This window comes from Martes martes (genome assembly GCF_963455335.1).
Source record: "Martes martes genome assembly, chromosome: 15".
NCBI classification, from domain to species: Eukaryota; Metazoa; Chordata; class Mammalia; order Carnivora; family Mustelidae; genus Martes; species Martes martes.
In genome coordinates, this window is record NC_137903.1 from 47980414 (window position 1) to 47996226 (window position 15813).

Sequence of the window (15813 nt, forward strand, 5' to 3'; positions counted from 1 at the left end):
AGCCTCCTAGGTGAAAGAAACAAGGGCACATGCAAAGGTGTGTCCTGGAGGAGCAAAAAGGCCAGTGGGGAGTGGGGGTCGATGGGGACAGAGAGGAAGTAGGACCTAGTGTCAATGACAGACCAGGGTTTTTTCTCTGAAGGAGGAGGACCGGTTAGGAGGCTATTGCAATTACGCAGGTGAGACACGATGAGGGTGGTAGCAGAGGAAGGGGCGAGAGATGGGTGGACTCTGGATATATTTTGAAAGCAGAATGGAGAGGATTCATGATGGATTAGAATACAGGATGAGCGAGACTGGGTGTGAGGTGGGAGAAATCTTGGCGCTAAAAATGCTAGTCAGTTAACTTTTGAGGGCAACACCTTCCAAGTGTTCTCGGGGCCGGTTTTGGCGTGCACAGGCCATCTGACCTTGGAGGTTAAGTCAATAGGACTCGCTAAAAATCTGATTGCTAAGAATAGGAAGAAATGCATGGTGACCCTTCTGCCCCGGTCGAGTGTTATTCGGGAGAGGCTGCCAAGTTAAATACTGGTTGTGGGAAAAAGAATCGATGCCCTTTCTAATGAATTATTTCCAGTTTGTCAAGGGGAAGAAATGGACCTAAAGGTATAGGAACAGGTTTTGATTGGGTGGGTGGGTGGGTGGGGATCTTCAGAAGTTTCAGGACTGGGCACGTATTGCCCGACCCAGCTTAGGTTTTCCCTGTTTTTCTATTTCTCTCTCCCCCCCCCCCTTCATTTCCCACCCCCTCCTTGGCCCTGCTGTGCGGCTGCGGGAAGGAACAGTTCAGTGTTCGATCTCAAACTTCAGCAAGGACCCGAATTACCCTGGCATGCCTGCGAGAACACAGTTTGGCGGGCCCCACTCCTGCACTTTCTAACTGGGGTGCAGTGTGCGCGCGCGCGCCGGTGCACACGTGCATGTGTGTAGAGGGGCGTGGACGGGTGGGGGAGCGGCAATTTTGTATTTCTAACAAAATACAAAGTTCTTCGGTGATGCTTGAGAACTGCTGTTTCTTAAAGCAACGGGGTCTTGAATTCCACCCCGTGGCTTGTCCGTGGAGAAGGTTCCGGCCCGCAGAGGTTTACAGTCACTAGGGAAATTGCCCGCTTACTCGAAGGGGTTTCTCGGCGGCCCATAACGGTGGGAAGCAGCAGCAAGAGCCGGCAAGGAGAAGGAAAGAGCGGGAAGTCTTCCCAGCCTGGACGTCCCCTCGGAGCTGCCCCGCGAAGCGAGGGCGGGAGGACAGCCCCCGGGCCAGCCCACAGATGCTCAGAGGGCGCGGACCTGGAGGAGGCGCCCCAGAAGGCGGCGCCTGTCGGAGGAAGTTTGCCCTTTAATTGCAGAGCCGGGTTCGCCGTCGCAGGCACCTCCAGAAGCGAGCGGCGGGCGCCGACGGGAGCTGTCAGCGCGGCCCGCCGTGCACCGCCCGCACCGCGGCCATGGGCGGCTCGGCCTCCAGCCTGCTGGACGAGGGCAAGTGCAGCTACATCCGAGGTACGCGCGCGGGGCGCTCCCCGGGAGCGCCGCGCCCGCCGGGGGCCTGCACAGCTGCGCGGACCCGGCCCCAGAGGGCGCGTGGAGAGCGGGTGCCCGCCGCGCCCCCCGCCCGCCACCTGCTGCGCGCTACCTGCGGGCGCGGGGACCTCGGGGGCCAGGGCGCGCCGCGCGGCCGGGTGTCTCCCTGCGTCGCCGGGACCGCACGCCCGGGCTCGGGCGAGGCAGCTCCTGGGACCCGGACGGGGACCGGGACGGGGGCGGGGGTGCGTGGTCAGCCGGCCCGGGATGCTCTGGGAAGTGCGGCGGCGCGGATGCGGGAGGCAGGTGCAGGCCGTGGGGTTGGGGGCGCGACCTCGTTTCCACCGCTCAGCCCGCCTTCGGGTCTGTTCAGTCCCGGACCCAGAAACACCTCGCTCTCCCTTAAGTTCTGAGCTCTTCCTGAATTTGCCTCAAAAGAGAGCCGCGGGGATATCCCTTGTTTGTGGAGACTTCCCGGGGGATTCCCGGCCTTTAACGCAGAATTTCCCTCCTCGTGACGTTGGCCTGGTTTTGCAAAACGAGGTATCGGCCACAGCTTCACTTGAACTTTCAGATCACTTGTGGGATGATTTCATCAGAAGCAGAAAGGACCGTGTCATTCCGCTCCCAGGATGTAGGGTTCCTTTCCCTCTCCGGAGGGGGGTGGGGGGGGGAAGAGGAACACTGGCGGGTTTTGTAATAGTTGCTAAAGTTACCGATGGAGGGAAACTCATCTGGGGAGACCTCCAGAGATATAGGGACTCACTACCGAGTGTGAGGCAGAAACAAACAAACAAACAAAAACCCCCAAACTGAATTGAAACTGCAGAAAATCATGACGCTGTCTCTTGGGTGTGTTCCTCCCCGGCAACCTTGCCCACAACCACTACCTAACATTTGGTTATCTTGTCAATTTAGTCATTTTCTGGCTTTAGAAAATACCTTGGAAGCCAGGTATCGAACTCTTAAGTTTTACCCTAATTCTGTAAAGAAATGGTTAAGTTCTTCCTGACTAGGTCCTTCTCTCTCTGGGCCCTGAACCTTTCCTAAAAGGAAAGCATTTCCTTAGTGTCCTTATTCCGTATTTGTTTTCAGTCACCACAACTTTCACAACCACTTTAAAAAGATATCAAATCAGGGCACTTGAGAGCAACGTAATTGACTTTCCAGATTCTTCCTCCTGCTCTGGTACTTCTGGAGGGAGAGGATCATCAGCAACTCATTCTTTCAGGGGATACAATTTGGTCAAGTGTTCCTTTGCTGTCTTTATTTAAACTGGGAGGAAGATGGATGCCTTATTTATATTAGGCAAACAGCTAAACGAAGACTGTCTCCAGTCTTACAAATTTGGCTATGTGCTTGTTTTCACTAGCATGTAAGAGCCTGAACTGGAGGAGAACCCAGTGAGAAAGAGTTTGCATTTAGTTATTTGCAAAATATGTTTATGCCATTTCCTTTATAGGACTTTATTTCACTGCAAAGCTTAAAAACACCTAACGTTGAATCATGGCCCTCTGTAGTAATCAGTGGGAGTCCAGCAATGTAAGGGATTAACATTCTTGAAGACTTCATGGTCATGACAGTTGTTGCTGCCGATACAAGCACCGCCTTCATGCGAAAAGAAAATGTGTTACCTTTTATTTTACTGGGAACTTAAATTATTGCACATCCAAAAGTATGAGATGGCTTGTGCGCAGGAAGGACCTGGAATTGAATATGTTCTGAATGAATAAAACTATAGCAGATTGTGTAACAGTCATTACATCCACGAGTCCTGCTCAATTTTATCTCGTAATTCTTTGGGAGGACACTTTCAAGGCATGTACAGGCAGAGGGAAGAGAAGAGTTAAAGTTAAAATACCTCCAGAGAAAATGAGACGTTGCCTCATTTGAGAATACTCGTCTTGCCAAAAGAGAAAAGAGCATTGGAAAAATGCATGGCGTTGTGAATTGTTAGTGCATGAGCACATGAAGGTCATGGGGCTGTGATTTCCTGATGGGTTTGAAGCCCCAGATCCCTGGAAAAAAAAAAACAAAACAATAAAAAAACCACATAACCCTATCTTTTCCACTTTGCCCATCATTTAGCCCATGCATATTCTCAAGTTTTGATCTAATTGTATGCAGAGCAGTTGAAAATATGACAGTAAAGTTTAAATACAATTTTATGACCTATTTCTCATAAAATAGCTGCCAGTGAAATATAGAGCTGAAAGCTCCTAGAGCTGATTCAATAACTCTCCTTCGAGTTTGATAAAGTTCACTAACTTATGGAGAATAACTAGTCAGTATATTTGGAGTGAGTTTTGTTAACTTAATCTTGTATGTGTTATAAGCACCTGTACTTCTGATATGCTAATGAGTCTGAATCAGCATTTACTTTTAGACAAATCATTTAACAGCTGCTGTTCAGTTTGTGTGCATTGAAACTTTGTGTTGATAGTGATGTTCATCACATGGATGTTTCGAAAATACATTATTTCTTAGGGTTTAGTAAATTTCTAGTTAAAGGGATATCAGAAGTATTAAGGTGTTACTTCATTTCTAAAGATATTTTGAAAATTACTACCACACGATTTTTTTTTAAAGATTTTATTTATTTATTTGACACAGAGAGAGAGATCACAAGTAGGAAGAGAGGCAGGCAGAGAGAGGAAGGGAAGCAGGCTCCCCGCTGAGCAGAGAGCCCGATGCGGGGCTTGATCCCAGGACTCTGAGATCATGACCTGATCCGAAGGCAGAGGCTTTAGCCCGCTGAGCCACCCAGGCGCCCCACCACACGATTTTTTAAAAAAGATTTAATTTTTTATTTGACAGACAGAGATCACAAGTAAGCAGAGGGGCAGGCAGAGACAGAGGGGGAAGCAGTCTCCCAACTGAGCAGAGACCCTGATGCGGGGCTCGATCCCAGGACCCTGAGACCATGACCCAAGCTGAAGGCAGAAGCTTTAACCCACTGAGCCACCCAGGCGCCCCTACTACCACACATTTCTTACCACAGAATAAACTTCTAGTATTGCTTCTAGAAACTTCCAGTAACATCATTTGATAAAGATGTTTCAATTAAGAAATAATACTAAGACCTCCTTGTAATCCTATGGACAGTGTCATCTGTGATTCTTTTAGCACTGACCTAAGAGAATCTTCTTTTAATGAGAAGGAAAGCTCATATAATACAAGCATTGGTGACCAATTTAGGGCCCTTTTCTTTCTTCTTTCCAAGTTTTCTTTTACTTTTTAAACTTTGATATGCAAAAAAGTGAACTATAGCTTCAGAACACCCAGTGCCTTCTTGTTTGAGCAGGAACTGTCTTTCCTTTTCAGAATTGCCATTGGATTGTTCATGAATCAAAAGAAAAATGAACCTGAAAACTGCCCCCACGTAGGTGTGTGGAAGGTCGGAAAAGTACAGGGAAATCAGGGCTGTCACTGGGAACTGTGGCATGCACAGGTCTGGGTGGGGGCTGCTGCACTGTTCTTCTCCTAGACTTGCAGTCAGTCACTTTTCTGGTGAGGGCGCGGTGACTTCCAGTGAAATGCTCATCAGAGATCCGTTGCTTACAAAGTAGGAAATGAGTAACAGGTTAGAAACAACATGTATTTCTCTTAGGGAGATTTTCTCATATTTATGCTGAAAGGGTTAACTTAGGTGGCTGTATATGAGATTTAGGCTGATAGCAGTATCTGGAGTGATGTGTCCACAGACAAGGTGATCAGAAGATAGGGAGAACTGTACATGTTTGCCGTCTACTTAGCCTCGGTGTGTACTATTCCACACATTTGTTTATCATTCAGTCACAGTTTGTTGATAGGAGTTGGGGATAAGAACTGGGCTGATTCGTAAGGATAACTACGACAATGTAATCTGAGAGTCCAGTTTATCTGGCTAGAAATGGTGTATATCATAATGGGAAGTTAGGATATGGAGTGCGGTAGACACAGTTGGATGTCAACGCAACATATTTCCCCTCTCCTCTTTCCAACAGAACCCCAGTTTTGTTGGGGTATTGAACTTCCTCTATGCAAAGCCCTGTGTTTCAGGGAAGCTCACCCCACTTATGGCTTTTGTGGGGTGGGTGTTGATGGGTCCATGCCTACCATGGTGGTATGTTCTCCTTGCCAGTGACTATACAAGCAATGAGGTTGTGATGCACTCTGGCCAGTGAGGCTTGAAGGAGAGTTTGCTAGCTGCTCTAAGAAAGTTCTCTTCCCTTTTAAGAAGGAGACAAAGGGTAGAGATATATTCTTCTTCCCTTTCTTCTCTTGGACTTTGGCACATCTGAATGTGATGCCTGGAACTGAATAGGAAGGGAGCTATCTCAAAGACATAGGCCACATGGGAGCACGGCTAGGCCAGCATAGTCTCAGAGAAGAGAAGCAGAAGGCCAAGCACATCTCGCTGACCACCTACTTGTCCTGAGTTTTTTTTTTTTTTTTAAGATTTTATTTATTTATTTGACACACAGACAGAGAGGTCACAAGTAGGCAGAGAGGCACGCAGAGCGAGAGGGGAAGCAGGCTCCCCGCTGAGCAGAGAGCCTGATGTGGGGCTTGATCCCAGGACCCTGAGATCATGACCTGAGCCGAAGGCAGAGGATTAACCCACTGAGCCACCCAGGGGCCCCTGTCCTGAGTATTTCTTGTGTAGTATGCTAACCCCTCTTTGCATTGGGGCGGTAGAGAGTGCAGGTTACTCCCCCAATGTCATTTTTCCCTGATTTTTTTTGAAAAAAAAAAAAAAATTTTTTTTTCTTTAGAGAGAAAGTGCACACAAGTGGGCAGGGGGTAGGGCAGAACAGAGAGGGGAGGGACAGAGAGAGAATCTTAGACACTGGGTTCAATCTCACGACCTTGAGATCAAGACCTGAGCTAAATTAAGAGTTGGATGCTTCACCGACTGAGCCACCCAGGCGTCCCAGAGGTATCCTTTTAAGAAGGAGTTCATGCAGAGTGAAGTGAGTGGACAGAAGGAGCCTCGGTTCCTGAAGACTTCATGTAGTAGATCCTCTGTTCCATCTCTGAGCTACTTCCTCCTGGGCCTCAATTAGAGAGAAATAAAGTCTTGTCTTATTTAAGCCAGCATTATCTGTGCTATTATTATCCACAGACAAATCTTATTCCAATACAGTTGTCTTTTTTTTTTTAAAAGATTTTATTTATTTATTTGACAGAGATCACAAGTAGGCAGAGAGGCAGGCAGAGAGAGAGAGGAAGGGAAGCAGGCTCCCTGCTGAGCAGAGAGCCCGATGCAGGGCTCGATCCCAGAACTCTGGGATCATGACCTGAGCTGGAGGCAGAGGCTTTAACCCACTGAGCCACCCAGGCGCCCCCTCAATACAGTTGTCTTCTGTTCTTAGGCCCCAAAGCATCATAAGCAGCACACTAAGAGCTGCTTTATTGAGTCCCCTTTAAGAAAAATTAACCAAAAGAAAGTAGGAGGTGGGTAAAGATCACACTATTAGTATCTGTCTTATTAGTATCCATCTTAGTTCTTGATTTGTGGTAATGAATGGATTCTCCTGGGGGGTGAGGAATTGCTGCTCCCCAGGAGGGAACAGCAGGGATGGGAGAGAGAGGGAGAGGACCTAGAGTTAATGACGCACAATTGTATATTGAGCATGTTATTCTTTTTTTAAAAGACTTTATTCATTTGAGAGACAGAGACCCAGAGAGAGAAAGAGCAAGTGAGCAAGTGAGAGGACACAAGCAGTACAGAGAGAGGGAGAAGCAGGCTCCCCGCTGAGCAGAGAGGCGGACGCGGGGCTCCATCCCAGGACCCTGGGATCATGACCTGAGCCGAAGGCAGACACCTAACCAACTGAGCCACCCAGGTGCCCCTATTGATCACATTATATTTTGACTAAAAATAATGCCATTAAGCATGCCGAGCCACTGATGAAGCTAGCAGGAGTTTCTGATTAGGAAAACTATTGCAGATTGGTAATTTCTAGTGGCAACAAGAACTTTCTAGTACCTTTAGTCTTTGCGAATGGAAGCCAAGACTTCGGGAACTCAGTGTGAATTGAGAGTTTCTTAGAATCCTCAAAAATAAACACACATAGACTGAGACAAATTAACATTTTCCCCTATGCTTGTGGAAGAAGCAGTGACCTTCCCTCCCAGCTCCCAGGTCATGCCTTGATGAACCTCATAAAGTCACACACTGAATCAAGATCTGGTCTCGATGAAACACTTCTTTTTTCAAAGGACTTTGGCCGTGAGAGGACCACATCATCAATGGTGCTTTAGTAATAGTAATTACTAAAATGACAATAGTGATTCTTTTTATTGTTTTGTTTTTGCTGCACTACTGAACTGATTGTAGTTTTACCCTATTGCCATCTTTGGGAAGGTCTGAACTGAGCTCCCAGGTAGAAAGTGCAACCGCAGGAACTCCATTTGTCGTAGTTTCTAATCCAATTAAAATAAATGTGCTCTGAACATTTTACAAAATATTCAGTGTGAATTTTGGCAGTCAATTTTAATCTCCTAATCAGAAATTTTAATTTATTTGGTCAGTAAAGCTAGGTAACATTGTTCTAAGAGAAAAGGTACGTACAGCAATTTGCACTGGGAAATGGGAAATGAAGTCAGAAGTAAAGACAAAAGAATAAAAAATGCAATTCAGATGCTACAGTCTGTTTGAAACACTTGAGGGAAAACACAGGACATGAGGGCTAAAATTCAATGGTTCCAAACTAAAACACACACACACACACACACACACGAAACCCCAAATGCAATACAGATTTTCTCCTTTGAAACTGGAAAATTCATTTAAAAAAGAGACTAGTAAGTTGCTGCCAGTAAGAAAATGCAAGCCAGCTTATAAAAGTGCTGCTGCTTCACTTCTTATTTTTTTGTTTGGTGTACTTGTTTTTTCTCACTTCAAGGAGAAAAGATTTAGAGATATGAAAGCAATTAATTCAGTTTTGCAAATTGCAGGCTCTGGGACCCAAAGAAATGATATATTTCCATGCTTGATGTTGTTTGCATATTGATACCTATAGGATTAGAATATATTAGTAGTTTTAACTAGGAGCTCCCAAGTGATTTGTGTGTGTGTGTGTGTGTGTGTGTGCATGCGTGTGCAAAATGGTGGTATTATTAAAGCTCAGGGACAGAACCCCATGGGTAGAAAGAGCTGCTGCCCCTAAGTGATTTTTTTTTTAAAAGCCTGTAGTCTGAAGGAATTTTGGAGGAAGGGTAAATGTCTCTATGCCAAACCATGTGGATTTTCTTTCTTCTTTTAAAACTATTTTTATTTTAACATATAATGCAGGTTCAGAAAACCACACAAAACAAATGGATAGCTTAGTGAATCACTGTAAGGCAAATATCCTTATGGCCATCACCCAGGTCAAGAAATGGAAAGTACTTCACTAGCTGTTCCAGAAACCTCCATCTACTCCATCCCAATCCTAAACCGCTTTGTTTCTCCCACAATAACCACTATTTTCAGTTTTCTATCCTGCCTTAAAAATTATCACCAAAAGATACTGACTCTTAAAACAATGGTGTTTGCTCACAGTTTTGCAATCTGCCCTGGGGTCAGCTGGGTGGTTCTACATCTTTTATTTCACAGGTGGTCATTCCTGTGGCTACATTCCCCTGGTGGATTGGCTGGTGGCCAGACTCAAATGGGAAGGCTTTCTGTCTCTCCAGATGGCCTTTCTACATGGTCTTTCCTATAAAATACTGGGCTTTTTAAACAAGAGCGCCACAGCTTCTAGAAGACTCTTAAGGCTTAGGCCTGGAAGGCCATGGGATTGCTGTGCTACATTTTATTGGTTAAAGCAAGTCTTGAGTCCAGCCCAGATTCAAGAGGAGGGGTCTGCAGAAAGTCATGAATACCATGAGTTGTGCTTCATTTGGAAAGAGTTACCACCATAATGGACTACACCACCACTAATCTAGATTTTAGAGTAATAACTCCTTATATTTCCTTATGGTTTATCACCCATAAAACATTTTTAAACACTATAGTCCCGGCCACTTAAAAAATCTCTCTCTCTCTCTTTTTTTTAATCTTTAAACTACTTTTTTAAAAAAATTTCTTTTCAGCGTAACAGAATTCATTGTTTATGCACCACACCCAGTGCTCCATGCAATACGTGCCCTCTGTAATACCCACCACCTGGCTCCCCCAACCTCCCACCCCCCGCTCCTTCAAAACCCTCAGATTGTTTTTTAGAGTCCATAGTCTCCCATGGTTCATCTCCCCTTCCAGTGTCCCTCAACTCCCTTCTCCTCTCCATCACCCCTTGTCCTCCGTGTTATTTCTTATGCTCCACAAATAAGTGAAACCATATGATAATTGACTCTCTCTGCTTGACTTATTTCACTCAGCAGTGAAAAGAAGGGCCATCTGTACCCCAATGTTTATAGCAGCAATGGCCACGGTCGCCAGACTGTGGAAAGAACCAAGATGTCCTTCAAAGGACGAATGGATAAGGAAGATGTGGTCCATATACACTTTGGAGTATTATGCCTCCATCAGGAAGGATGAATACCCAACTTTTGTATCAACATGGACGGGACTGGAAAAAATATCTCTTTTAAGTACACCTGGGTGGCTCAGTTGGTTGAGTGACTGCCTTTGGCTTAGATCATGATCCTGGGGTCCTGGGATTGAGTCCCACATCAGGTTCCCTGCTCTGCGGGGAGCCTGCTTCTCCCTCACCCTCTGTGTGCCACTCTCCTGGCTTGTGTGCTCTCTCTCTCAATAAGTAAGTTAAATTTTTAAAAAATCTCTTTTTTAAGTTTTTTTAATCTACAGGTTTCCCTTATATCTCTTATTTCCAAATTATCTGTTGAAGGATCTGGGCTATTTGAATTTGTTCATGGTGCAGTTCGACACATTTCTTCTATATTTTGTACACATTGACAGGGTGATAGTGAAACTTGATCAGACTCGGGATTAATACTTCTGTCAAGACTATAGGCTGTGATCTTCATTTGGAGGCACATAACTTCTGATTGTCTCTTTTTATGATGTTAGCAGCCGTTGATGCTCATTGCCGGGAGCCATGAATTCACTGGGGGTTGAAAAAGTGGTGATATCTTAATTATGTCATTTTGTTTTCATCTTTTAGCTGGAATAATAGATTTTATATATATATACATATACATATATGTATATATGTAATGTATATATATGTGTATATACATATACATATATGTATATATGTAATGTCATATATATGTGTATATATATAATCATATATGTATATATATAAATTTATATAATTTCAAAATATATACATATATATGACATTATATATATATCCTTTTCTTGGTTCTCAAAGCACAAGATGATAGAATTAAATATCCCCAAATTCTTATTTGCTGTATTCCCCCAATACATTCAATAGCCTTGGACAACAACACAAATACTGCCGCCATCAATTGTGATTGTAGAACACTATTGAACAAGGTGTTTTAAAAATCAATAACACAATTTTTGTATATGCTATCCAAATTCTCCAATTTTATTTTATGATTTTACAATGTAAGAGTATACAACTATTATATTATATTTTTTCTCACTCTTGTTTTACAAGTATTACTTATTTTTTTAAATAAATAAGTATTATTTAATATATCTGTCCTTATTTATATTGATATCTCTCTGGTCCTTGAGACTCATTATCTAGTAGATGCCTTAAGAAGAGCTCATGGGAACATAAAGAAGTATGGAGATAGACTGATTTAGTGGATCAGTGGTATCACCAAAGGTCAGCTTATTTTTATTTATGTTCCATGCATTAGCTCTTCTTATAGTTAAAAGCAGCAAAAAGTATCACATTCTTAGGTAAATCAATGTCCCAGAGGCTAGAAAGAGGACTATCTATTCTTTGAATCTCTTTATAAGAACAATCCTTTCCCAAATCCTTTCTAGGAGACTTCCCTCATATTCCACGGATCAGAAATTGGGTGACACATTCCTTCTTAAACAATTCCTGGCAAGTATATGGAATTACCACGATTTGGTTAGATTAATCCAGACTCATCCCTGGCCTGGGGCTAGGGCCAAATTTCCCTGAAGCACATAGCTATAGGGAGGATCTTGGATACCTGAATAAAATCCGGTTCAGTTATCAAGGAAGAAGCCTGAATGGCTATTAGATAAATAACCAATATTGCAAGTTTTGATAAATATCATGAAAGGAATTAGAATGGTACTTAGACAGAAAACTGATGGCAGTGATAGGGCAAGGAAATGAGATATACTTAAGATGTGGTGCTCAGAAGGATAATAAGTTGCTGTCCATATGAAGAACCAGGGGAAGGATATTTGAGTACAGAGTTCAGCATATAGAAGGGGAAGCAGGAGAAGGAAATAATGAAGGTACTGAAGAACAGGTAGTATAGCTAGAGAGTAGTGAGCAAGAGGGGGAAGAGTTTGACGGAAGGGATGTCTTTGTAGCACTTATCACTAACAGACATACGATATGTTTATTCATTAATTTTGTATTGCTTGCCTGTCATTCCCACAATGTAGGCTCCCTGAAAGCAGAGTCTTTGTTTTGATTCACTGCTATTCTCAGCAAATAGATTGGCATCTGGCACGTGATTTATTATCAATAAGTATTTGATCAATACATGAATGAAAGGAGAAAAATATTAAAAACTTCAATGAATATCCTTAAAACTAAAAATTGAGTTTGTAAAACAAGTTTAGGAGGCAATGAAGAAATGATACTAGTAGATAAGAAATAGCTCTGGGAAATGAAAAGTCTGATGATCAATATTTTTAAAAATCCAATTGTTGCTTTGGAAAATAAAGTTGAGGACATCTTGCAGAAAATAGAACAAAAAGAGCAAATGATGGAAGATAGAAGAGACAATATTAAAAATGATTAAAGGGCCAATCCAAAAACTTTAATGTGTGACTCATAGAAGTCCCACAAAATAGAGAACAGAGGAAATGAAGAAAATTACCCAGGAAATAATACATGACCATATTCTAGAACAGAAGATCATGTTTCTCTGGATTTATAGAGCCAAATGATTCCTGGACCTCATCCAGAGCTGGGAACAGTTCATGTTTCCATCATTCAAAATAAGAAGACCTTATAATATGTAGGGCATTGTATTGAGTCTTCAGTACTAGTGAGCAGAAATTAGCCCTGCAAGATGGCTTTGGACTTGCTCTAATAATAAATATAAAAACAAACCTTAGAATAATTTAAAAAACAAAATAAAATAAAATGAAAACTTAAAAAAAAAGAACAGAGGTCGATGTTTTTTCCATTTGGAGTGTTTTGATGAGAACGCCGAATGAAGTATTCTTCTATGTTGACCTCTGGATTGGTATCATCTCAGTGTGGGAACTTTTAAGTCGACTAAGGAATAGATGATCACTAAGGAGTCCTTTATTCATCTCAGTGACTCCGTTTTTTGCCTTTTTAAAAAATATTTTATTTATTTGAGAGAGAGCACGAGTACAGTGAGGGACAGAGGGAGAGGGAGAAGCAGACTCCCCATTGAGCAGGGAGCCCACACAGGGCTCTATCCCAGGACCTCAGGATCATGACCTGGGCCCAAGGCAGTCACTTAACTTACTGATCCACCCAGACATCCCTCAGTGACTGTTTAATGCAGTGTGAGTTCTTGTGTTTTCTATAAGGGTTGGTCTATATTTCTAATAAAGGATTTAGCATAGTTGTTTTATTGGAAAAAAAAACAAACCCATTCAACAATGTAAAGTGCACGATACCCAACATCCAGTCAAAAATTACTAGGCATGGGGTGCCTGGGTGGCTCAGTCGGTTGGGCATCTGTCTTTGGCTCAGGTTGTGATACCAGGACCCTGGGATTTGTACTTTGTTGGGCTGTCTGCTCCGCAGGGAGCCAGCTTCTCCCTCTCCCTCTGCCTGCTGCTCCCCTTGCTTGTGCTCTCTCTGTGTCAAATAAATAAATGAAATTAAAAAAAAAATTACCAGGCAAATGAAAGCAGGAAAATATCCATAACTCTAAGGAAAAAAAAACATATCAATAGAAACAGACAGGAATTTCAGACATGATGAAATTAGCAGATAAGGATGTTAAGACAGTTTTTATAAATATGTTCCATATGCTGAAGTAGAAGAAAACATGAACATGATGAGAAAGGAAATAAAAGATATGAAAAATGATACTTATCTCCAGTCTTTAGGAAGGAGCAATATGACTACTGTGTTTTAGGAGTCTGTTGGAACAGCTGTTGGAAAATGTGTCTGTAATATCTGCTACCAACAATCCCTGTCAACCTGGGAAAGGAGAGAGCAGATCTGCATGAGGAGTTGCTAATGTGGGGTTGGGCTGGGCTGGGTCCAGGAGAGAGGAACAGGATCAACTCCAAAATGAAGGGAAATTGTGGATGTTCTTTCAGAAAGGACACTGTTAGTAGTGGGCATGTGCTTCTGGGACTCACACAGGGCAAGTGACAATTCCTATAATTAGTTCAGAAGAATTCAGAATGGCTTTTTCCCCAGTTTGGATCAATAGTGTTTGTTTAAAAAATTATTTCCTATGTACATCACGCTTGAATGAGTTAGGTAGATAGTCCTGAAGAATCGCCGGAGCAAAACAGACACAGGCATGGGGTTGGAATAGAGATAAATTTTATTAGCAATAATAGCAAATGTGTGATATCTGGAGTATAAATATTTAAAATGGTTTCATTGGAAAGGATTTAATCAGTAACATTAATTGAAATATACTGTTTAAACTTAAAGTAAATAAGAATTTTTTTTAATTAATTAATTTTTTAAAAAGATTTTATTTATTTATTTGACAGACAGAGACCACAAGTTGGCAGAGAGGCAGGCAGAGAGAGAGGGAGGGGGAAGCAGGCTCCCTGCTGAGCAGAGAGCCCGATGTGGGGCTCGATCCCAGGACCCTGAGATCATGACCTGAGCCGAAGGCAGAAGCTTTAACCCACTGAGCCACCCAGGTGCCCCAGTAAATAAGAATTTTAAAGCACGACTAAGACCTGTGCCTTTCAACTGGGATATCAGTTCTTAACTAAAAATGAAAACTCCTGGTTGATAATAGTAAAAATAACAGTAAACACTAACTTTTCTTAAGTGTCTACTCAGTGCCAGGCAAGCGAATGTCTCAGAAAAAAAGGTAATGGAATGTCAAATGTTCTTCCAGAAATTCCAGGTTTTGTCCACGAAGCTTTTTCTTCAATGGAAAGGAGTAACAACTCGATGGGCTTAAACAGTGGCCTGTCGACTTTAAATGAGGTAAACCAGTAGTTTACTTCTTGGTAGAAACTGAAACATTTACTAAAGCCTTAATTCCATACATCAATTCTAAATGATTTGACTGTTTTTCAAAGTGAATATTTCCAGTGGATAAGATTATAAATAGCATAGTCCAGAAATTAAAATTCATTTAAATGTTAGCAAAACAGGGACGCCTGAGTGGCTCAGTTGGTTAAACATCTGCCTTTGGCTCAGGTCATGGTCTCCGGGTCCTGGGATGGGCTGGGTTGTGGGGGAGGGGGGGGTCCCTGCTCAGCGGGGAGTCTGCTTCTCCCTCTGCATCCCCCCTCTCAAATAAATAAAATGTAAAAAAAAATGTTGGCAAAACATAGTATGGAATTATAAATAGGTGGACGTGGGAATAATAGGTCACTTATAATTAACTTTATTATTTTTTAAAAAGATTTTATTTATTTATTTGACAGAGAGAGAGGGATCACAAGTAGGCAGAGAGGCAGGCGGAGAGAGAGGGGGAAGCAGGCTCCCCGCTGAGCAGAGAGCCTGACGCGGGGCTCAATCCCAGGACCCTGAGATCATGACCTGAGCCACCCAGGCACCCCATAATTAACTTTAAATAAATGGTACCATAGGCAACTTCTTCATTATAAAAGAGAATATTAAGATTTGGGAAACAAGGCTCAAAAGACTCTTAAATGGAGCTTTTACATTTAAAAAAACAGACACGAGACGCTCCTGAGACCTCGCGGAATCGGAAGCTGGATTCTCTGTCAATTGTCTATCGGTCAGCCGGCTGCCTTTGGTTTCTCGAAGGGGACATGGGGACAGCAGTAACTCCCAGGGAGATGAAAGGCGGTCGGCAATGAAGGCGAGAGAATTCTTGGATTTCCCAATCCTACTATTATGCTACTCAGTTTGCCTTTACTGTCAGTTAGGGTCCCGGGCCTTCCCAGAGTAAATAATTGGCTTTCAGACGCTGCCAAATAATACCTATCTCACACGTTTGTTCTGAGGACTAATTAATGTTTAAAGTGTTTAAACACAAAATGCCTCTACAGAAGCAATGGCATTATAATTTGTT

General features: G+C 42.9%; 1 protein-coding gene across 1 annotated transcript in view; it reads left to right on the forward strand.

The window, feature by feature from the left end:
* The first annotated feature begins 1331 nt into the window (after window positions 1-1331).
* Window positions 1332-15813, forward strand: part of NIBAN1 (niban apoptosis regulator 1) — a 156551-nt gene continuing 142069 nt past the window's right edge. Inside the window, exon 1 of the mRNA XM_080824199.1 lies at window positions 1332-1497. Coding sequence (XP_080680325.1) covers window positions 1443-1497 — 55 coding nt within the window. The 5' untranslated portion in view covers window positions 1332-1442. The remainder of the gene's footprint in view (window positions 1498-15813) is intronic.